Source organism: Macaca nemestrina, chromosome 4, assembly GCF_043159975.1.
Source record: "Macaca nemestrina isolate mMacNem1 chromosome 4, mMacNem.hap1, whole genome shotgun sequence".
In the NCBI taxonomy this organism is placed as follows: domain Eukaryota; kingdom Metazoa; phylum Chordata; class Mammalia; order Primates; family Cercopithecidae; genus Macaca; species Macaca nemestrina.
Window position 1 is genome coordinate 125,885,799 of NC_092128.1, and position 24,180 is coordinate 125,909,978.

The 24,180-nt window shown below is 50.1% G+C and overlaps 1 protein-coding gene across 1 annotated transcript in view; it reads right to left on the reverse strand.

Annotated features, from left to right (window-relative positions):
• Nucleotides 1-1,357: 1,357 nt before the first annotated feature.
• Nucleotides 1,358-24,180, reverse strand: part of LOC105493058 (VOPP1 WW domain binding protein) — a 104,411-nt gene continuing 81,588 nt past the window's right edge. Inside the window, exons 4-5 of the mRNA XM_011760490.3 lie at nucleotides 20,812-20,948; nucleotides 1,358-3,809 (exon numbers count right to left, since the gene is read on the reverse strand). Coding sequence (XP_011758792.1) covers nucleotides 3,619-3,809; nucleotides 20,812-20,948 — 328 coding nt within the window. The 3' untranslated portion in view covers nucleotides 1,358-3,618. The remainder of the gene's footprint in view (nucleotides 3,810-20,811; nucleotides 20,949-24,180) is intronic.

Sequence of the window (24,180 nt, forward strand, 5' to 3'; positions counted from 1 at the left end):
GGAAAATCTCTAACTTCCTAGGGGCTCCTCAGGCTCAGCCCAGGCCTGGAGATGACGTGTTTGAGAAGCTGGTGTTTTTAGATGACTGTCATCTCAAACCTCAAAGCCTCAAAAGCGGTTTCCATCAGTGGGGCTGCACCTGTACTCTGAGTTAGTTTTATCATAAAAATGGGTCATTTGCAGTTGCCTTTTAAAGGTGAAAACAGGTGCAAAATATATTCTAAAAAAAATCAAACAGACTTTCAAAAACCACACACAGTGCCAAGTAGTCAGTGGATTTGTCGGCACCCTGCCTGAGAACAGCACTTTAATAAAGGCCCGGCTGCAAGGGTGCAGAATACCAGAGCTGGAAGCATTGCTGCCCTTTCTTTGTTCTGCCTTTCAGGGCAGCCGTCCTCAAATATGGGGTGGGCAGAAGTGGTGTGCTTACTGCCAGCACTGCCTGCTACAAGGAAAAGAACTGTATGGCCTACTAATGCGGGGGAGTGCTCGATTAAACAGCATGAAGATGCTTCTCAGACTGTTCAATACACTGGTGTGCACTGCCAGTCTCCCAGGGATGGACACAATTGTGGTCCCCAAAAGTTCTACAGAAGACTTTTAGGGGAGGGACCACACTCTAGGACTCATGCTTTAAGAAGGCAAAAGTCAACCAAGCACTGTGGCTCATGCCTGTAATCCCACAGCTTTGGGAAGAGGGAGGATTGCTTGAGCCTAGAGGTTTGAGGCTGCAGTGAGCTATGACTGAACCACTGCATGCCAGGCTGGGTGACAGAACAAGACCGTCTCTAAAAAACAAACAAAAAAAGGAAGCAAATGGAAAATGCTTCTTTGCGAACATTATGTCAATTAGTGATATATCTAAAATACAGCTTGAGAGGCTGGGGTAGGAGAATCACTTGAGACCAGTAGTTTGAGGCCAGCCTGGGCAACATAGTGAGACCCCATCTCTAAAACAAAAAATAAAAAATAAATTATTAAAATGCAGTTTAACTGTAGCAGCTGCACCCTTCAGTAGCATCTGTGAGAGAAGTGTTATTTCTGACCAAGCAGAGCTGTGTTTTAAAATGAAGGCTCCTCCAACCTGTGAAAAACAGTCCTAGCTCAAGGTTAACTAACAATATCAACAGAACATTACTTTAGCGATGCTTCTGTCTTCCTACCCACCGGGGACAACTGTCTCCATAGCTTGTATCTTACATTCTCAAATAACATCTAGTTTCTGGCTCCCCTGAGACCAGGTACATCCTCCACCCACCCCACCCCACCCCACCGAACCAAGGATCTGCTGTACACCCTTCCTCATTAGAAACTTCATCTCCACCTTCCTTTCACTCCCCTACAAAACAATCAAAGCACATGCCCAAATTTATTTTTATTTTGCACACATAGGAAACAGGATCCTATCAAAAGAGAACAAAAAAGAGAAATGAGCCAAATGTCGCAGAGAAAAAGCATGCACAGATCTGCTTCAAGTTTACTCTGAACCGCGGACGCTCCAGGAATCCCACACACCAGGAGCTGTCTCACTCTAGGAGGTGGGCACAACCCACCATCTACACAATGGAAACAAGAATGGCCAGGAAATGTCACCGAAGTGGGACTTCCATATGCAGGATCGGTGTTCACAGTAGCACAATTCTAATCAAGTTCAAGGGAAAACAAAATCTGTCTCACACAAACATGGGAATACAAAATTGTTGAGCCCTAACCATCACTGTCTCTTAACATCATTTGCTATCAAAAAGATAAATGAAATTTAGTCACGGACCTTTGGGTGCCTATTCGGCTGTGCCCAATTCCAGGGGCAGCTCTTAGTGTGCTTTTTCATTACAAAAAATAAAGGGAGAAACCGACATTAAAAATGCAAAACAAATGACCTGGAGAAAGAGGAGTGTTTGGACCCACGTAGTTGTCTTGATTGTAAACAGTGAACATTGTGCTTTGTTGTCTCATTTAGATGCAGGCCTGCAGCATGGGAGGTACCACCCTGGCAGTCAGCAGTCACACCAGGGTGGTCAGAGACACTGGTGGCAGCATCTGTGCTTACAACTGCATTCCCAGGGTGTCTGTTTTGTTCCCAAGTGTTTCCCACAAAATTCCCCAGGAGGTTCTCCAATTCAATGTCTTCAGAGTGAAAAGCACGGACACCAAACCACTCCGTATCCACTTCCGTGAGATGTCTTGATGCTCCAGTTCAATGAGTAACAATTTCTCAAGAGGCTCTGATTAGTTCATTAAAAAATAAGCACCCCCACCTCATTCCCCGTGATACAGCACATCTAGTAATCTAGGCGCCTTGGCTAAGCTGCATAGCTCTTAGCACACAGGACAGGTCAGGGTTCACACATCAACACTATACGCGGCAGAACAGAGCTAGCTCCCTGCTAGCCATCAACTACTCAGGAGACTATCTGTGAGATCCTGGGGTGAGCTATGATTCCTATCCAGGAATGTGCATTTCCAACCACATCTTCTTCATTCTAATTATAACAACATGGTCAGAGCAGTCATGTCTTTTCCCAGCAAGCTCCTCCTCCTTGGAGCCCAGCACATACCCGCTTAGACCCAATACAACCTCACAGAGAGACGCCTCAGCAGGTCTCTCTCCCTGGAAGGGTCCAAGTGACTTCCCAGCCAGATGTGCCCCCTGCTTTGAAAGCGCCCTTCAGAACCCACCACTGGAGCTGCCTGAGGGAAGGAGACTCCCGGGCCTGAGAATGCCCTGGAGAGGCGGTGATGTCCACTGGAATCAGATCAGACTGGAAAACACACACCCAGTCTGATCTCAAAGGGCAGGACGCTCTACATACACTTCCATAAACACACTGAAAGAAAGGGTAACAGTCCTTTCTTCAAATCAGACCAAGAGCTCACAAAATGCAATGTCTTCGTTTAGGGCAGGAAGTGATTTCCCATGAATTTAAATAACTTTGCTTAGTGGACGTCAGATCACTGTCAGGCCTCCAAGGCGAGCCTGATTCTAGGCCCCATCGTGCGGTGAGAGCCGCACGCGCTACCCTTCCCTGGCGGTGCAGGAGAAGTCTATCTTTAGGATATGAACAGAGACAGAAACATGACAAGGGGCTTGCTCTCTCCTGAATGTCTCTCCAACAGCTTCTGGAAGAGGAAGGCTGACGAGAGGACAGGCGGGAGCAGACGACCTGCTGGGTTCAGCTCAGCCGGCTGCTGCTTCATTAGCTGAGCTGCCCAGCGTGGGGCTTCCTATTAATACCCGGCAGAAGGATGCTTGCCTGGGATGCTTGGTCTGGCCCCTCCACATGCCACCTGCACCTCCAGCACTGCCTTCTTCCTCTCAGTCTCTCTCCTGAAGATCTGGTCACGCCATCATAAGGACATCAGCCCTCAGGGACTATCACCACACTACCACCTGAGAGCACAGACTGCGTCAGAAACAGAAGCAACAGAGGAGACACGGTGTGAGTTCATATATTGTCCTCCATGGAAAACCTGAAAGAGAGCTGTGCTTGCCGTGAGGATATCAGAGGAACTGCCCTTAGCAGCCCATGAGACCATTCCTGGAAGTGAACATCGATGGGGACAGAAAGGCCAGGGAAAGGCCCTCTCCTGCCTCTCCTCTTGCACGTGGGCGCCCCGCTACTTGGCCTTCACTACCTGTTCGTACGGGGGTGGAGGCGTGTTGCAGTAGGCTGGAGGGGGTGGGCAGGCCACACTCCCCTGGGGTGAGTTGGGTGGGACCTGGAAAGCCATTGCCATGGAATTGCCGACAGGGTTCATCCCGGGTCCTCCTGGGTCAGTGTAATAGGGCGGCCCCGGCTGCTGGGCTCCTGAAAGACAGACGAACATAGGTGAGCACAGAAGGGAAAGCGCCATCACACCCCGAATATGTGCAGGCTGCAGGGCCAGCAGACCACGCCCCGTCGTTCACTCAGTGACAGTGTATGAAGGACCCAACATGCCTGGTAAGGGGGCACCTGAGGTGTGGTGATAAGCCCTCTCACGGCTTTGATTCTAGTGGACTACACTCCACGCTACCAGTTCACACATTAGGGTGGAGGGAACTGGGCCACAGTAAGGTAAGGCCGTCTGTGGTGAACTATGGGAAGAGCTGCAAAGACCACCGAGGCTTCGCAACTCAGCCTGGCATGATCACAGCAGCTCCACAATGCCTCTGGGCACGCCGTTGCCTGGTGACCATTTCTAAAGTAAGATCTCCATTCTCCCCTGCTGGGCTAGTGTGTCCTCAGGGCGGGAGTTACTCATAGGCAGGGAGGCCGTGCACCTGGGCACACATAGCCGGGCTGCAGCTGATGGACGCTCCACGGGTCAGGAGTGGAGCCGCAGGCTGACTCCCTAGTGACAAGCTGAGGAGCAGGGCATGGGGGCACCATGGAAGGTGACAGGAGGGCACAGGCTGGACACCCGACCCCAAATCTAGCCCTCACTCTGAGGTGCTGTTTTCAGTCTAGTTACTGTGAGCATGCAGATTAACACTATAGAATTCTGCATATGTAAATAAAGTATCAGGAGAAACCGTGGAAGTGCTGGGTGTTCCCTGGGTAAAGCTGATTTTGTGACGGGACTCAGGTATATTTGAAGTGAGGCTTCATTTAGCTCAGGGAGACACTCAAATGTCAAAGAAGCTGCCCCCGTGTGAATATTGTGTAGGGTTGTTTTTTTTTTTTTTGCAGTTCTCCCCCTGACACAGTGTGATACAGTTCTGACTCTAGAAACATGCCCATCAAGGTACACAAGATGTCCCAAACCTCCAAAGCCCACATAAGTCAGACCATGGGAATCTGCGCATGTGCGGAAGGAGAGCATGTAGAACAGAAGCACAGGCCAGGCCTGCGCTGTCACTCACCGAGCACTCTCTCCTGCCAGGAGGGCGCTCGGCACAGACACCACCTGTGTGAGCCGCCGCCTCGCCCTGCACCTGTGCCGTCCCACAGACACCACCTGAGTGAGATGCCGTGTGGTCCCACAGATGCCACCTGCGCTGCTCTGATGCATCTCGCCCACCGCCTTGGGTGGTTCTATTTACAAGTCGATCTACTGCCATTACCATGAGTTTCCCAAGGGCAGAGATTATGTTTTATTTAGATTGGATCCTGCTATATGTTATACAATTAAAAAGCCGAGGATTTTTAAAAAGAGGGCATTGCAATAGTCTAGGCAAGATATGATGAAGGCTTCTGAATATTAGAGAAAAAATGGAGAGGAGAGAATGAGGCGCTGAGGCTGTCAGCAATGACTGGCCTGGGATTGACTCGATGGGGAGCACATGGGGAGGGAGACAAGGGCTGAGAACAAAAGGCCCTAGGTTCTGGTCTCAATAAAGGCCCCCAACAGGCAGGGCAATACCAGAGTACAGGGGCTCTGCAAGAGTGAGTGCCTTACCAAGGTCACACTACTGCTACAGCAGCACCAGGACAAGGGCGGGCAGATGAAAAAGTCCGTGCTGGGCTGGAGAGGGCAGAAGCAGCTCTGGAGCCTCCTGTGGGAAGGTGGTGATGGAAACGTGGGCGTGCCCAGGAGAAGGCTGCAGGAAGGAGCAGCACTGAGGCCAGGAGAGGAGCATGAAGCATCTAAGGCTGATGAGAAGGACACGTAGGCAATGGGAAGACGTGGCAGGAGGTGGCTGGCCAGGAGCCAGGGCAGCAAGGGGTGGGAGAATTTTCAGGAAAAAGTGATGTCCTCTCCCCAGCTGAAGAGAGATCAAAATAAGCATGGCACATTTCCAGTGGCTGTGGCCCTGGGGTTACCGTGCTCTTTCTCTGCAGTTTCACACCATGGTAGACACAGGTCCCTGCCGCAGTAGGGAGAAAACAGTCCAGGGTGGGGGTGAGGACTGTAGGAGGGGACAGGTAGCAGTTGGAAGTCACACAGGGCAAGGGAAGGTGCCTTTGTAAGGATGGAAACGCTTACATATATGGGCAGGGGTGGGGAGAGACACACAGGAGAGGACTTTTGGGGAGAACACAGCTCGGCGAGGGCAGGGGCCTCTGGTGAAGCACCTGGAGCCCACTAGCTGGGAGCTGGTACAAAGGAAGGCACCCGAGACAGTGGGCTGAGTGGACAGAGCCATGTGCGGTGCTACCCTGAAAAGCACAGCAAGGGACTTGGCCACCACGGGTTTGGCAGAGGGGTGGGTGAACATGGCCGGCAGCCTCCACTACCAGGGAAAGCAGGTCCAGGTGATTCATTTGCTGACAGGGATGTGGGAAAGGGCAACAGGAGAACTAACCAGGGAGATTCCAAAAGCCTCAAGGACAAAGGGAGCAATGTGTGATGGTCACAGATGGGAGCCAAAATAGTGACAAGGAGCGACAGGCCCACTGGTGCAGGATTTGATGTGGTGGGGACAATCTGCACAGAGGTGTCAGCCAGGAGCAAGGAGACTCCACCACACCTCCCTTCCCTACACGGGGTGTGCCCTGGGAGGAGCCCTTCAGTTCTGGTTTGTGGTTGATGGTTTGGTTAAAGAAAATACACAAAACATTCTAGGAAGAGGCTGGGGTTGCAGGAAGACTTTCTCCAGAAGATGGGGTAGAAAGGGTAAGAAGGGGTGAGTAAAACCATGGCTGCCCCTCACGTCGCCAGTGTCCATCAGGCCAGCCTGTGCCGTGTGCGCACGGTGGGGAATGGCACAGGATGGGGATTGGGTGGGAGAACAGAGGCTCCGCAAGAGTGAGTGCCTCACCAAGGCCACACTACTGCTACAGCAGCACCAGGACTTGAACCCAGTAGTGAGCTAGACAGTCAGACTCTTCCTACGATGACAGGCGTCTCTCAAAACAGGATGGTGAAGTGGAGAAAGAAGTTCAGGCAAGGGTGGGATGGGAGAGCCACAGAAGACTGGGGGCATCACGGGCCCCTGTGTGGAGCACTGTCTAAGAATTAAGGGCCGCCACAGCCAGCCTCCCAGCCGGGCTGCACTAGTACCCTCGGCATGTCATCTGTCTCCAGACAATGCTGGAGTCGTTTTACTCTGAACGCCATCATCTCTTCCTCACTGGGAGTCTTGGCATGGTTTGAAAGGGAGCTCTAGGCTCAGCAAAGACTGGGAGGATATGCTCTGATGTTAACTGACAACCATCCCTTCTCAGTGAGCTGGCCCAGCCCCGCGGGTGCCAGGGGGCTGGCCAGGCAGCCTGTATTCTTAGCAGGACCTGCCACCTCTCCAGCCCAGCTGACGGGCCAGTAGCGTGTCGGGGGGGCTGGGCCAATCTTCCCTGCGGATGCAGGAAAGTCCAGCAGGCCGCAGAGGGAAGGGTAGAAACATAGGGAGAGGGAGAGGCGGCTGACACAGCGTGTGGCCCAGGAGGGACAGAGGCCACGGGCCCAGGGGCCCAGGGGCCTGACTCCTGACAGCGCTCCAGTTCCGTCAGGATCCCCGCATCATTTTAGTCAGCCCCTCCCAACCCAGGGCACACGGGTCTCTGGTCTCACCTCTCCTCCTCTCCAGCCACGCCCTGGCTTCCCTGCTCTGTCCCCTCTGGCCCAGCTGCCCCTCCAGCCATGGGCAGGGGCCTCAACACAGGGCAGCAGGGGCAGAGCTTGTTCCTGCCACCCAAGCTGTGGCAGGCTTGGCCCTACACTCCTCGCCACCCATCACTCATGGGAGGGTGAGCTCTCCAGAGGGACAGGGCCTGCTATGAGGGGCTCCTGCCCTATTCTCCTTCTCCAGCAGTAATCACACCGCCTGGATCCAGTCTGCCCTCCCTGGGCCCTCACTAGATAACATATCCCGGGCTTTCACCATGCAGACCATGTCTCCTGGAATGCCTGTGACCACCTCATGCCAGGCTCCTCCCAGCCTCTGGTCTGGCTAATTCCCTTGTATCTGTTAGTCTCAGCTCAGAATCACCAGGCAGCCCCCTCTTGCTGCCTGTCACTGCCTTCCCAGCTGAGCAGGCACCCCTGTCCTCTGGCACCCAGAACAAGGCACGCCTGTGAGCATGAAGCAATTGCCCAGTATGGTATGATTTCCTGAGCCTTCTCAACATGAGGACAGAGTATCACTCATCCTGGTGCCCTGAGAGCCCAGAATGGTACCTTGCATGTGGCAGACATTCCATAAATACATGGGAGGAGTGACTGATGGGACGAGTGACGACTTGGATCTGGGTTTTGGCGCTGCCAGATTGTGCTGGGTGTGCATGGGTTTCCTGAGACACACCTGTTTCTGACATGACAGGAGTGACTGGCTGCCCCACTCAGCAAGCCTGTGCCAAGCCCGTGGCTCCTGTTGAGGGGAGGAGCCCAACCCCCTGCTGCAGGTGAGGGAGGGGCGGGAGTGTGGTCTTTGTAGCAGAGAGGCGGCCAGGCTATGTTTGCAATGTGGCCACTTACGCTGCAGAACCAGAAACGCCAGCACCTGCATCCAATCCAGTGGGTATATTCATGTTCATAGCTGCAGTGATGGATCCTGCCAGCAATTGGTGGGATGGGATTGAAATATTTGAACATGGAGATGGAGAAGTATTTGGAATATAAAAGAGAATGGATAGGAGGTGAATAAACTGTGTACTTGTCAAGAACATGAACCCTCAGGTGAAAAAACTGGTGACCACATTGGAGAGGCTGCAGTTGAGGTTAAAGGGCAGCAGGGCCGGAGGCCGAAGCCTCATGTGAGCAGCTGAGGGACCCTGGCCAGGTGGAGGCCGCGCTGACCCAGACAGCTGCTCAGCTTCTGCTCATTTGGCATCATTTTAGTCAGCCCCTCCCAACCCAGGGCACATGGGGCACAGCGTCCTCGCAGGACGCTGGCCATGCTTACCATTCAGGCTCTCACAGAGAAAAGCAACCGAGAGAAGGTAGACCCAGTTCCCACAGAGGCAGAGACTTATTCAGGAAAGAGAAAGCAAGGACACTTCATTCCCTGCATGAAGCCCGCGGACAGAAGGCCAGCAGGGCCTGGAATGTGCCCACAGACTTCAGAGCGATCACGGCAAAGACGTTCCCACAAACGCACAGATGATTCTATGGCACATGGCTCTGGAATCGAAAGCACCTTAAAGTCAAAACCTCAACTCCACAATCACAAATAGGCATGGTGAGAACAAAAATGTGAGTGTTCCAAATGAAGCCCTGTGACTAACAAGCAAAATTACAAAATGAGGTTAATACCAGGAACAAATACAGAATGAAGTCAGGAAAACAAAGGCCAAGGGAGCTGCAGCTTGAAGCAATGACTCTAGCCAAAAAAAGGGGCTTTGCATGTGGACAGAGAATAAAGAAGATTAAGAAATAAAACAACTAGCAAAATAAACTACCTTAAATGGTATTCTCTCCCAAGGAGAATGGTTTACAAACTGAAAGGGAAAGAAAAAAAAAATGGGTGAGGGAAAATGAAAGACCAAGATAAATGAGAACTGACTGGATGTTGGGGAGAGCATTCAGATTGCCTGCCTCTGACCAAGTACCTCTCAGTGCAGGAAGCATGGAAGAGAACTAGGACCTCAGGGTCCTGTGACATGCTAAGTGCATTTTCCCCACAGATCCAAGTATCTCACATACAGCCTGTCATTCTAGCCACACAGGAATGCTATGAGATACACACAATTTCCATTTTATAGATTCAAAAGCAGAAACCCAAATAAATTATACAATGTGCCCAAGGGACTCTCCTTCCAGTGTACACTGTTGCATCTGTGAGGACCCAGGCAGACCTCTCTGCCAGGAAGGAGAGCTGGAGGGGGAGGAGGTGGAGGGGGAGAAGGTGGAGGGGGAGGAGCTGGAGGGCGAGGAGCTGAGGGGCGCAGCAGGGGCCCATGGAAGGAGCCCGGGCCCCAGGATGTTGCTGAGCCATGCAGTTAAACCACGGCCCTTCCTCTATGTGACTTTCTATCCTAAGAGATAATTCTTTCTTATTTTTGAAGCTGGCTGAATTGGGGTATGTGGTTACTTGTAGCCAAAAGCCTTGAACTACCTCTTCCAGAGAACATTTTCACAAACAACAGACATGTTGCCAGCTCAGTACTGGCATTTCTGTGTCCTCTGAACTTTCTAGTTTGGTTTGGTTTGAGGTTGTATCTGTTCATTTTGCTAAACTGTCTCAACCCTTAAAAATATTTCTGAGCTCATTCTCCAGGATTTTTAGGTAAGTACTGATAAACTGTTTACAAATAGTAAGAGTTTTGCTTCTCCTTCCTGATGGTTGAATGGCTGTCTGGAGGGTCAAAGGACAAGCCACAGGCCAGTGAGTGGCAGGAGGGGAGTGAGCCAGGAGTGGCCGCAGAAGAGGTCAGAGCCCACTGGGCAGCCAGGAGGGGTGCTGAGAGAAGAGAGGGCCTCCTTGGCCTCTCAAAGTGCTTCTGTGGGCACAGTGGGTCCATGGGAGTGCTGGGAGCACAAGCCCTGGCTTCTGTTGTGACACTGGCTGCCTTGCTGGAAATAAGGGGCAGCAAGAGAACCAGCAGGGAGGCTCTCAACAAAGGGTGGTGGCAGCCAGGGTGGTGTCGAGAGAAAACGCCAACTGGCCCCAAGGCTCCTGGCCGGAGCCCTGGAAGAACAGAGGTGGAGCCTGGAAAGAGGGTGGAGGAAAGAATCAGCCCTGCAGGGTCCTCCACTCCCACTTTTTTGACTCAATACATAATTTATGGGAGTAGTCTTTCATTTCCAAGTGGGTGCAGAGCACGCATCTGTTCATTTACAGACATCTACAAACTTCAGGTATCCTATTGGGAGTGGTAACTGCTGCCCCTCACTGAGTGCTGACTCTCCGGCCTGTGCTCAGCAGGGGACATGCAGGAAGTACTCTTAGGGTCCCAGCTCCAGGGGCGTGAGGCTCAGAGAACTGAGCAACTTTCCCAAAATCGCCAGAGAGGCACGAAGTTTAAAACAAAGCCCCTAGTATCCGGAGGTATGCAGCTTCTACTTCTATAAACGTATTCAGACACCTTTGCAGTGCGAAATCTAAGAGCTTCTTTCAAATGTTCCATTTATTTTTATATTTTGATCACTTTAATAGCAATGCACTGACACTCCTACAGCTTCCATCACTGTGTCCTCTTATTTTTACATTTTTGTTTTATATACTTTGAAAATTAATTTAAGACATGACTATTAAATCTTCACCTTTTATAAAAGGTGATTTTTATCCATATTAAAAGGACTTCCTTTTCATATGCATATATTACTAAATCTATGGAGTATTTCTCAAATACACACAAAAAACTGGTAAGTGGGAAGAAGGGAACTGGACTGCAGACTGCATATTTCTTCTTCCACTGTATACACTGTACATTTCCTCTTGAGGTACATACATTATCCATTACAAAAAAGAACCTCCTGCTACTGCCTTCTGGGGAAGAGAGGAGGAAGGGAGTTAAAAGACGTGGGTATTAGGTACCCAGCCTTCAGGCCGACCTGTTAGGGTTTACAGAGACCACACACTTGAAACACAGCTGAGATGCATGTTAACATTGCTTTAGGGCATCGGGGCCCTGATGTCCCACAAGAAAAGGCACAAATTTGGTGAGCAAGATTAAGTAGAAAATGAAACCCCCACACTAAAAGTTTTCACTTTTTCTTTCCTAGCTGTATAAACCAGAAGTTGAGTGAAGACAATAGTTTTGCTTGCTGCTGCTTTTTTTTAAACAAAAGCAAAAATAACTGTGTTAATAAAGAGAATTCCAGTGCATCCCACAGAGCAGATCCTCGAGCATCTGCCAAAAATTAGAGCAAAAGCAGTCATGTTATTCCAAGAGATGAACACTAACTTTCACTCCGGCCTTGCAGAGTTCACAGGTGCTCACACTATTCTTAATGCTGAACTTACAGGACTGTGGCCAGCACAGTCCATCCTTCAATGTTCGTGTCTTCATCAAACCTGTAGCACTTCTCAGTGCAGGGGGCATCCTGCATCACCTGGGGACCTTGCTGAAATACAGACCTTGACTCAGTGGCTCTGAGTGGGGCTGGGGTGAGGGAGAGCCTGCATTTCTAACAGGCTCCAGGGAGCACGCATGTCTTCAGGCTGTAATTTGAGTAGCATGTGCAAGGCACTTGATAAGTGTCTATGGATCCTCGTAACATGTTATGATTACCATCCTTCCTTACAGAGGGGGAATCTGAGTCATGAAGGATAGGTCCCTCCCTTCACTCAACCCTTCAGTAAGTTCCATGAGCTCTGGGCCCAGGAAGGACCCCATACGTGCTCTGTCCTCACCTCCCCAATGCCCCACCCTGGTCAAGTAGGACAGTGCCTCTTACAGCTCTCTCTCAGGTTCCTTTGCTTAGGTTTATGATTCTCTCCGAAAGTTCTCCTGTGTGGCTCTCAAGTCACCTTTGATCTCGCCCCTTCTTTGCTAATCCTTCCTGGTGAATTCCTGCTAGCTCCCCATGTCATGCATGCTCTTTAGCCTCTCTCGTTAAAGCAGAACATACTTGAATTTTGATTTTAACACAACATGTCCTTTTTTCTTTTCTTTTTTCTTTTTTTTGAGATGGAATTTCGCTCTTGTTGCCTAGGTTGGAGTGCAATGGCGCAATCAGATCATTGCAACCTCCGCCTCCTGGGTTCAAGCAATTCTCCTGTCTCAGCCTCCTGAGTAGCTGGGATTAGAGGTGCCTGCCACCATGCTCGGCTAATTTTTGTATTTTTAGTAGAGATGGGGTTTCATCATATTGGTCAGGCTGGTCTCAAACTCCTGACCTCAGGTGATTCCCCTGCCTCAGCCTCCCCAAAGTGCTGGGATTACAGGCGTGAGCCACCACGCCCGGCCGTCTTTTTCTTCTTACAGAGGAGCGTTAACACATTCCTCTTCACTGCCATAGACTGTGGATGATCTTCCTCTGTCACGTTTTTTGTTTCCTTGCTGTTTCTTATCTAGTCTGTTTCCCTGCCCTCTCCCCACTTTTTAACTTTCGTTACTATCTTTGACAGTGGTTTAGAATGTGGACACGTTGCTTTAGATTTCAAGAGGAGCTACTGTAGAGACATCCCAGGGGCTGTCAAACACATCAGACATGACTTTGTGGAGATTCAGCCTCGTGAGCCTCCTTCCAACCCCTCACCAGTCTTTCTTCACTGAACCTGGAGAAGCACAGGCGCTGGGGGTGGGTAGAAGTGCAGGCTAGAGCTGCTGAGGATAGCACCACGACCTCAGTGGGATGGTCTCTGTGCCGGCCAGCCGGGTGTGGAGTAAGGAGATTATTGGCATGGAGTGAGCTTAGGATGGGTGCCCTTGAAAATTCCATCCAGCCTTGAGATTCTTTTGACATTTTTTCCCTGAAATAATACAATGAACATGTAGCAAAACTAATTAAGAAAAAGGAGAAGAGGCACCCCAGAAACAGAATGAAGACAAGGAAATAACTACAAAGACAACGGTTACTGTAAACAAGTATGCGTTCATTCTCCCTCAGAGTCTCCGGAAGCAACCTACCCCCACTGACACGCCGACTTCTGGCCTCTAGAACTGGGGGAAGACACATTCCTGCTGCTTTAAGCCATCAGTCTGTGTAGCACTTTGTGAGGGCAGCCCCGGGACATGAATCCAGTATGCACCTTCTCCCGCTGTCAACAGCACAAGCCCACGTCAGCCCATAGCACGCGAGGCAGTCTCGGCACAAGAAAACCAGCACTGCTCCCAGAAGCATAATTAGTGGAAACATTTTAAAACTGTGCAGGGCTTATTTTTGTTTGTTTGTTTACGACTAGACCTGGGATTCTGTGACCCTATAATTTTGTTCTCCCTTTCGCCTAAGTTAGATCAAAGGTAATTAATAACAAATCCCCGTGGCCACATGCCCAGTTAAGCGCCGCGCTTTGTTTTCAGTAATCATCATCACGTGTGCAGGCCTCATCTAAGCAGCCAGCCCACCTCCCCACCCGCCAACTTCTCCTCCACAGGGAACCAAGGCTTAAAATACTGATACTCAACAAACAGCAGACAGAAAAACACCACTTCACATCCTTTAAAAGTATTTTCCCAAGTCATTAGAAGTCTTCAGAGAACTAAAAGTAGATTTAAGGTTGAGAGGGTAAAAGGCAGATAGAATGGAAATGCATGTCATATTTTTGCTGAATTTCCACAGGCAATTTGAACGTGTATGATAAAAGGGACTTCCAACTTTAGCCTTTCACTTTGGGTGGTGCGGCATCCACGTTTTTCTATGAGAGGAGGTCAGAAGTCACTGTCATCCTGTCCTCATCCCAGGGACAGCTGCCTCATCACCCCGGCTGTCCTGTGGCTGCACCGTGCCCCCACACAGGGCGCCCACACACGGGACATGCACACAGTATGCTCACAGAGCACTTAGTGACAGACGGCAGGCTGGATGTGTAGGCACAGGGACTTCACGTGGGGCTGCAGGCCTCGTCGCAACAAGGAGCCTCTGGTCTTGTTTGGCCCACATTTTCCCTCATCTGCCCCTCGGAAGGGCCGGAAGCAGCCATTTCAAATATTAATACATTTAGGGAGAAAAGTGCAATGGTAGACTTGGGAGCTGAGGGATCTGAAGGAGGCTCTGAAGGAGGCTCTGCTTCCCAGAGGAACGAAGCCAGCAAGGCTGGGGGGGCCTGTCGGACGCAGAGGCCCATGTGAGCAAACATGAGGGAGACCCCTGGTGCGTGCAGCGTGCCCCTCCAGATGCAGGCACCCATAAGTGGACGAGGATGGGCCAGGAGCTCGGGCTCCACCTCAGCCCCACCACTGGCGAAGCAGAGGACAGCAGGCAAGGGACTTAAATTTGCTCTAAGTTTCTGCTCCCACTGATCAAAGATCACAGATGTGCAAGCTTTGTTTTGAGTAATGTAACAACAGAAATTGCCTACCAACAGGGCAGGCTGTAAAAAATTCTTTTTGAAATACAGTCTGTGCAAAGTGCGTTATCTATCATTATTTATAGTGGCTAAGGACATTAAATGCTTTCACATGGAAAAAAAAAAACAGCTGCCACTTTTGTATGGCAGAACATTCTAGATGTATCCACTTTACACAAACTGGGCTGTGCAAACCGTAACAGCAAGGCAGAGGTCACAGGGAGGGGAGGGGCAGCACGGGGGCTGGAAAGAGAAGTGCTGAGTAAGAATAACGGAGACAGAGATGGAATGTCAGATGGACAGAGCTGGAGGACTTTGTGGAAACACATTCCCGCTGGTGAGGAGGCCCGCCATATTGGGAGGCCCTCACCAAGGAAGACAGTTCCCACACCCACACCCCCTCATCCTGACCCTGATCAGCCAGTTTCCTTCTGCGATCAGGGATGAACGGGTAAGGAATATTCTGGTAGCTATGAGAATGTATGAACAGACTGGCATTTGTGATTTGTAAACAGAAAAGTATTCCCAGTTATTTCTTTCAGCAAAACCATAAACTCAAAAATCTCTATCCTGAAGGCTGCTGCCCAGGGCAGCACAAGGCAGGCAATGAGTGTGAGACCCCACAACGCAACAGACCCTTAAAAAACCCCCACGGCCACACACCCTGGATCCCTCTCTCTGCCCTCCTGTTTCTTCAGGAAAAAACCCAGAACGAAAATGTCGGAGCCCCAGGGGCTGAAGAACAGGGAGAGGTGGCCTGCAGGGCTGTCCCATCATCATCCCCGCACCTCAGAAGCACCCTCAGAAGCACCGTCGCACTGGAAAAGAATGACACGCATTCCACTAGTTCTGAAGCCAGATGTCCTCACAACCGAAGCAGCCCTATTTGTGCTTAGGCTATGACTTGAGGGTAATTAAACTGTCAAAACACCCTCCCTACTATTTCCATTTTCTCTCAGTTGGTGTCATTTAGTCACTGCAGGCTGACAGACTTATTACAGGATTGAGACATGAAAACGAATAGTCAGAAACCCATAAATGAACTCACCACAAATGGCTGCTGGAAAGGAAGAAAACTATCTGTCGATGGGAAAACTGCATCTACTTCAGTCACATTAAGGAAATCATTTTAAAAGAAAACTTAAATCACATTAACACCACAGATTTCATTGTTGACTGTCCTCTGCAATCTCTATGCATCTGTGGGATTCTCTAGTGGAACTCAGGACCATTTTTTAGAGGCAGGGTCAAGCTATGTTGCCCAGGCTGGAGGACAGTGGCTACTCACAGGCATAATCACTACAGTCTTGAGCTCTTGGCCTCAGCCCATCCTCTCACCTCACCTGAGTGGCTGGGACTACAGGTGTTTGTCACTGGGCCTGGCTAGCCTCATGACTATTTCACAAAAAACATTATCCAATGCTCTCTTCCCTAACTGCACCTTGATGGTCTTGCCATACCAGCAAACTGTCATCTTGACTATGATCTTTAGTGGCCACATAATATTCCACAAAGAAGATGGACCATAATTCAATCATTGTTTCCTTTGGAGCTCCCTTAACTATCCACTTGCCACATTCAATCACAGGGGCACCACACTCAGCTGAGGCCACCTCCTGCCAGCCAGCCCCTCCTTCCCCCAGGCCTACAGTGCTGCCTCAGCCTAGGCTTTTCCATTTTCTCCACCCTACAGTTCCTAAAGAGCAGGGAGGATTCTCACCCACACCCTCCACTTGTGTGAACACAGTGGCTGGAGCTAATTAGCTCACGTTTTCAGAGTGAATGAACGAATGAAGTGAATAAACGAATGAAGACAATTTTTCCTCTCTACCTAGGAGAACATGTAGGTGGGACCCTGCCAGCATCCTGATGGGGAAGGATTTGGGGTTGGGCATTTAAGGACCTCTGACTTTCTGCTGCTGCTGCATCTTGGCTGATACTATATGCATAGATTACATAGAATGAGAAGTGCTTTTCTGCAATCCATTTCATTTTGGTTAAGGTGCTGAGGTTTAGAAGGGACCGTGGCCTACACTGGGTCTCACAGACCTCAGGACTCTTAACTCCCTGACCAGGGCCTCTTCCTCAAAACACAGCTACTCCACACTCCTCCCACTTATCAGCCTCTGCACAATCCGGCCAGGCCCTGAGCCCTGCGGCCAGCAGCTGCAGCCTTTGGGTCCTGGTTCCTGGGCTGGCCTCGGAGCCCCACCTCTGAACCTCAGCCTCATGCTGACTTTGCCAGCCCCTTTCCACCACATTCAGAGTCCTGCCCCAACCCACACCAACCCCCAGGACCACGATGCTGCCAATTTCCTCCCCTCCCCGACCAGGAGCCTCTGCAATGCACAGATTCTCTGCTTTCCCATGCTCATCAGTGATGCCTGTCCCAGCAGGAGTGCCACGCGAGGCCCCCTGCACCCCAGAGTGTAAGCCACTGCCCTCCCCTAACACAGTGGATGAGTCTGGGTCCTCTAAATTCCTCTGCTTTTTCATCTTCGTTAACAGGCATCCCACGCCTAAACCCACTTCCCCTCTCAGACCAGCAGAGGAGAAATGAGGCTCTGCCGAAAATTCACTAACACCCACCCTGCTTTGTGCAGATGCCTGCACACCTTGGCACTGCCCGGGCAGCCTCGGGCATGACATTTACCCTGTGGACCACATGGGACATTGGGATCCCTTGGCTCCTCTCTCTCCCTGGACTGCCAACCTCTGTGTGGCCCTCCTCAGTCCCCACGCTCCCAGGGCCCACGCCACAGATAGTATGGGATCTGAGCAGACAGCTGCAGCAGGGTGAAGCCACCCTCAGGGGAGGTGGGTGTCCAGACCAACAGCAGGCAGGACCCTGCTGACCCCATTCTTGTGTTCACTATTACTCTGTCTAGGAAGCAGCTGAATTCTTCCCAAGCTCAGCACTGTTAACAAATGATCCGGCCCTGGACCTGGCAGGGAAATGATGGAAACTGTACACTCCCGGGAGCCCTGGGAGCCTACTTTCATATGACAGTCTGGATATCCTGGGATCAGCCACACCACTGCAGGCCTGCAAGAAGTATAAAATGAAAAAGCGATGGCAAACCAAGTCTACATTTTGGTCAGAGAAGATGCGCTGGGACCAGCAGCCGCTCACTCTAGGGAGCTGGGGGCTTAATTATTCTTAATCCAAATGGCTCTTCTGTGGGAAGCCTTCCTGGAGTTGTGCACCAGATGGAGTCTCCTACCTACACGGTTTCCTACCTACACGGTTTCCTAGCATTCTCGACTTTCTCTCCCTTGCACTCATGATGGTCACTCACTATAGAGCTGTTCGTGCCAAAGCTCACACGGGTGCTGGAGCTATGCGTGCAGCGGTGACTGAGGGTGGGCGTCCAGGCTGTGCGGTGTTCTGAGCTCCTGCAGGCGCCTCAGCAGGTGTGCAGTAAATATGGACCAAGACAGCAATTCAGGCAGGTCTGTGCTCCAGGCTGTGACTGTGGTTGTGATGCATCGCGACCCTGGTTTACCAGGTTGCAAACCTGGGAGCTCCTGCAGTTCACCCGGCCTGAGGACGAGGGCCGGACAGGCATCTACTTGGTGCCTGAGACCATGAGTCCTGTACACAGCCCTGTGGGGAGCCCAGTGTAAACGTGGAGGATTAAAGCTGGTAAAGCCCCTGGCAGGGCACCCAGGGAGAAAGTGGAGGATGTGAAGCAGCCAGAGACAACTTCACTATGGGCGCAACACACAGCGGCACCTTGGAGGAAGGTGCACCTTGGAGGAAGGCATTTTCCAGGCAGATAGAGGGTGTGTGCAGGCCTCAGTGCGATGCAGGACTAGAGAGAGGAGGTCACTCAAACTGGACACAGAGTAGCGGGGATGGGTCTGAGGAAGCTGTGAACGCGTCCTCGGTCCTCAGCTAGGGACTCTGGACTTAACACTGTGAGCCAGGTGAGCTGGCAGAGACCCTGCCGCAGAAAAACAGCACGGCCGATGTGCTTCTGTTTTTTGTTTTTTAAGACCCTTCTGATAGCCAAGTGGAAGACAGAGGAGCTGGTGGAGACCAGTGGCCAGCAGGCACTGCACCAGTGTGAGATAAGGGATGTGGCAGATCTAATGGCCTGGTTGTTGGAGATTCTCCCAGACAGATGGGGTGGGGGTAGACGGGGTGCAGAGTTCTGCAGAACAGAGGGATGGGGCCAGAAAGGAGTGCACATAGGGATGCATTCTCCTCTCGAAACCCTGGCATGCCAGGGTTCAAAAGAATTATGCAGCTGCAGGCACAGTCTCAGCACCTCACCTACTCACAAGAGCCCCAGTTCACATGAGCGGTAGACTCTGAGGACCACAGACCAGGGACATGTAGCCTTCTGCACTGGGGGCTATGGGGCCTCCCATGCCAAGTGGGGCAGGGGCTGCTCCTCCCTGCACTAAAACCTCTCTGACTGATCCAGATGAGACCCAGTGAGTGACGGCTTACGTCTCTCATTTTAACAGAAATTTGCACTTTGCCCTCTGATACAGCACAAATCTGAAACGATTCAAATATTTCCAAATATCAAAGACTAAAATCCACTTATGGATTCAAAATGGTACGAACCTGGCTGAAAGTTTAAGGCACAGCTCCCAGTGAACTGCTGTGGAAAATACATTTTCTATTTTTCTGAGCAACATTTTTTTAAAATAAAGAAAATTCTTTCTGAAAGGAAAACCCCGTGGAGTGTCTGGTGGAAGAAAGCTGTAAAAGAACAAATACGCAAATGACTTTGCATCTTGATAACAGCCTGTTCTCTCAGGAAAACAAGAGAGAAGATAATTTTCTCCTTTTATATTCAATCCCTCTACTTCTCTCCCATTTAAAAACCACTTTATTGATGTCTGATTGACAGACAAAAAGTTGTGCATGTTTAAGACTACAACCTGATGAGTTTAAAGACAGGGGCACATCCAGAAAACCATCGCCCCACTCTATTCCATAAACATCTCTATCACCTACAAAAGCTTTCTCTGCTCCTCTTCTTGTTATTTTTGTGTGATAAGAACATTTAGCATAAGACCTACCCTCTTAGCAAAATTTTAATTATACATTATAGTTGTATTAATTGTAGGTCCTACACTGTACAACAGATCTCTAGGACTTATTTTTCTTAATTGAAACTTTGTAAAAGCGAAGGCAACCACTGCTCCTAGAACTGACCACCTATCCACAGTGTGCAATCAATAGAGAGTCCCATCCCCAGGCTCCCAGGTGGAAACTGTGGCTGGGAGCAGGGTGGCACAGACACCAGCAACGCCCCTCTGCCCAGCCTCAATCTACACCTGGCCAGAAGACCAGTGCTCTGATGAGTGGAGCCAGCCCAGCCCTCCAGGACCTTTGGCTCCCCGCTGTCATCAGAGAGCTCCCTGGCCTGTGTCCTGAGGGAGTCCACACCACCCACCACAGTATGTAGGAGTTTTAGATGGCTAAGGCAATGTTTTACAAGAATTAAGAAACAGCTAATTCATTTTGACCCTGGGATGTCACTTTGGGTGATATGCACTAAACAGACTAAAATGTGACCTATACAAAAACATCTATTGCTACAGTCTTTGTAAGTATCTGGAATACTAGTAACCGCACAATGAATACTTGTTGAATGCATGAATAAAAGGCAAAACATGAGAAAACAAAACAAATTATCAGCAATAATAAAATAAGCAAATTACCGTTTATAACATAATGTCTAGTCCACAAGCATTAAGAATGGCAGGGGTATTACCGCTCCTACACAGAAATTTATATGTGAAATAATGTTTAAGGAAAAAGGCAGAGAGCAAATAATATGCTTATACAAACTGCATCATATCACGTGCATATGTGGCACACTGATAACTGTAAGAATATGAGGCGACGGGTGTGCGATATACCTTACGTTTGTTATCTGCACAAATGCACAATGGAGCTGGTCATCAGAACTAAAAAAATGAATAACACACCTGAGCTCTCTCTTCTGGCATATTCTGCAGCAGTACACTTTATAAATGTTGGCAGAGGACACACACTGCGGGGAGGAGAGACAAGGACAGGGCTGGCTGACCTGGGCCGAGATTTGGGGGCTGCCTGGTGTAGGACACATTGAAGGCTGGCTCCTCAATCAGCGGCGGGGGGTACATGCGCCTCCGGATGAAGAAGCCGGCTCCGCAGCAGAAGAGCACGCCCATCATCAGGAGGAACCTGAGGAGAGGACAGACGTGAGGGTGGTGCTGGCAGGTGGGGGCCCTGAGGACTCGGCCCTGCAGCTCAAAGGCCTCACGCACTTCTCGGGGGTCTAGGACCGATGACTCCCAAGTGCACAGATCAGAGGGCAGAGGCATAGCCACAAGGCTGGCACCTCAGACTTGGTCCTCTTGGGCCCATTTTACCCAGGGACATTCCTCTAGTGGAAGGCACCAAGTAGACGCTTGACCTGCGGCCTCTGGGACAGCCCCCCGTGAGGCCACCCACACAGAAGCACCGTAAGTGAGCTCTGTCTCAGCTCAAATGGCCAGCCAGTTTCAAAAAGCTCATGCAGTCACTTTCCTGTCCACGGCTCTGACCTCAGCTCAACATTTTAGTTAGAACAGGAGATGCCATCTAAATCCTGTCTGAACGCCATGGCCGATCCAGCCGTGGCCTCGCTGTCTGTCTCCCTGTTTTCCATTCTTCACTGTCAAAACAGCAAGGCAGAGCACATTTACCCTTCCAAACCATGTCTCCATGATCACATGAACACCCACAAGGAAACAGAAGTACCCTTCCTGGAGCACACCTTAATTATAGAGAAACTATGGGAACAGAAATACAATCAATAAAAATAGAATCAAGAGAAATACAATCAATAGAAATAAAATACAATCAATAACAGAAGCAGAGCTGAGCGCTTTAAGGGTAGCACCTCTGTCCAACCCATCTGTGAATTCTCATTGACTATCACTTCATCAGCATTCAGTAAATGACGGCAGAATGAACCAATGAATGGCTTCCTTCCATTCCTCATTTGCACTATACTTTTTGTTTCTAGAAAAAGAGAAGAGTCACTTTGAGAAGAACTAGTAATAGACAAAACTGGCAAACTGGCAAACTCTTGCCCATCTCTGAACTGAAATTATGAGGGGACCCCTGGAACCATCCAGAAACCATGCAGACACCCACACGATGAGGGCACCTGCTGCCCTGTGAGGATGGGCACGCAGCAGAGTGGGTTGCGGTCAGTGGCACCAGTCCACATATAAAAGAACCTTAAGAGTGTACAATAAAGCCTTTGAGAATATTAACGTGATATTAAGTGGAAGGTCTTCAGCCAGTCCAAAAGTATTTACCGGATAACCTTGGAAGGCTGAGCAGGGAGAAACGCCATAGGCACGAGACAGGAATGACTCAGGAAAGACTGAAACTGTGGCCTTGTCATCTGCTGTCTAATTCATTATTCATTCAGCAAGTCATCTTCAGATGCCTGCTATGCCCTATCACCACATTGATCATGGCAGAGAGTAGGCAGGTGAGGGCCCCCCACGCCCCCTGCCGACACTGAGCTTACAGAGGAAGGAGACAGATACCAACCTATACAATTATTTATCTATAACCTGGTAAGTGCTAAAAAGGAAAAACGAGAGATGCAAGAAGAATTTTGTGTGTGTATGGGTAAAATACACATAAATATAATTTACTGTTTTAATCATTTTTAAGTGTATAATTCAGTGCACTGAGAGGTTTGAACAAGGGTATCTGTGGTGGTGAGCAAGACTGGGAACACGCATTTCTTTTAGTGACAGCTGGGCTGGGCTCTGAAGAATGAGAAGAGATAAGCTGAAGGGGAGGAAGGGGCATTCTGGGTGGAAAGAACACAGTGCAGGTGCTGGGGCCGAAGAAGCCTGGAGCAGGAGGGCCTGGAGGCTCAATCCCCATCATGGGTGGAGAGAGCAGCCATGGGGAGCCAGGAGATCCAAACCATTCAGGAGTGTGGCAGCGTAAGGCTTAATGTGCTTGGCATCAAGAAAACTCACTAAGTTCCCAAAGGGAACCGCTTCCTCTCCTAAAACTGATTTCCCTCAGGTGGACTCAGTGACAATCTTACACTCAGCACTGAGTCCTGCTGTTAGTATCTGAGTAGAAATATACAAAGCACAGAGAGGCTGGACGTGTACAAGTTTACTTTCTCAGCGCCACTGGCCACTTCCAAGAGACCGGGCTCCCTGGATTGAAAAATGCAGAAGGCACCTGAGATCTTGGTCTTGTCTAAAAGATAAGCTAAAATGTCGGTTCCACTGCCAACAGTAGTAGGAACATTTTGTTTTTCTAGACAAAAGAAAATGACATTGCAGCTCCCACCTTAGACTGATGGAGAACAAGCACGAGGCGAGGCTGGAATGGAGTTACACGGGATCCACCTCACCCCTTACAGAAATCACAGTCTGCTGGAGAGCAGGCATAAGGCAAGGCCGGGACAGAGTCACACGGGATCCACCTCACCCCTTACTGAAATCATAGTCTGATAACTTTTTCTGTTCATTTATGTTTATGTTAAAAATTTATTTAAAATAATTTCTGGTAGAGATGAGGTCTCACTATGTTGCCCAGTGATCTCAAATTCCTGGCTTCAGTGATCCCCCCACCTTGGTCTCCCAAAGTGCTGGGGGTACACCCAAAGTGCACCATTGCACAAGGCCAAGAACTTATTTTAAAAGAGAGAAACTAACAAAGGGGCAGGAGAAAGTGTTTCTAAAAACAAGGAAAAAGACGCGGCAGGGTGTTGGCTGGGGGAGAGGAGCAGGAGTAAGAAAGGCAGTTCTTGCAGTGCTGGGGGTGCAGGCTGGCTGTTCCCTAGATGTCCTCTTTGGTTGCTCAACAGGTTTTGGAAGCTTTCAAAGGGATTAAGAGAGGAAGTTTGTGCCTTTTTTTTAAACATTAGAAGTTACCTGGTTACTTTAATTCAATTTGTTTTTTGATTCCTTCCCCCGACCCCCCAGACCCAAGTGTAGCAGTTCTCAATTCTGCAGTCCCAAGGACTGGTGCAGCTACTGTGCAATTCCTGCCCAGACCCACTCAGGACTCCGCACAGGACCCTGCTGTGGACTCACCCACAGTGCCACCTAGGCCAGTTCTCACTCAGGTCCACTGTGCTTCCTGAGTCCACTCAACGGTGCCATCAGTCCACCTTCTCTATTCTTGATGATTCCATCCAGACCTCCTTGGTGAAAAGATCCTCAAGATCTCAGAGGTGGCAGGAACCCTGAAGGCATTCTCCTTCAAAACCTTTTTTTTATGGTCAGGAGACACCTTCAAATGTCGTGGGGCCCAGGCGGCAGAACAGCCCCTCCCTCCCATCCTGCCCCTTCCTCCTCTCCACCAAATGCCCATCCTCACCACAGAAGCTTCCCATCACCTTTCACACATTCACTCTCCTTACGCTCTGGCCCTGCAAGGTGCT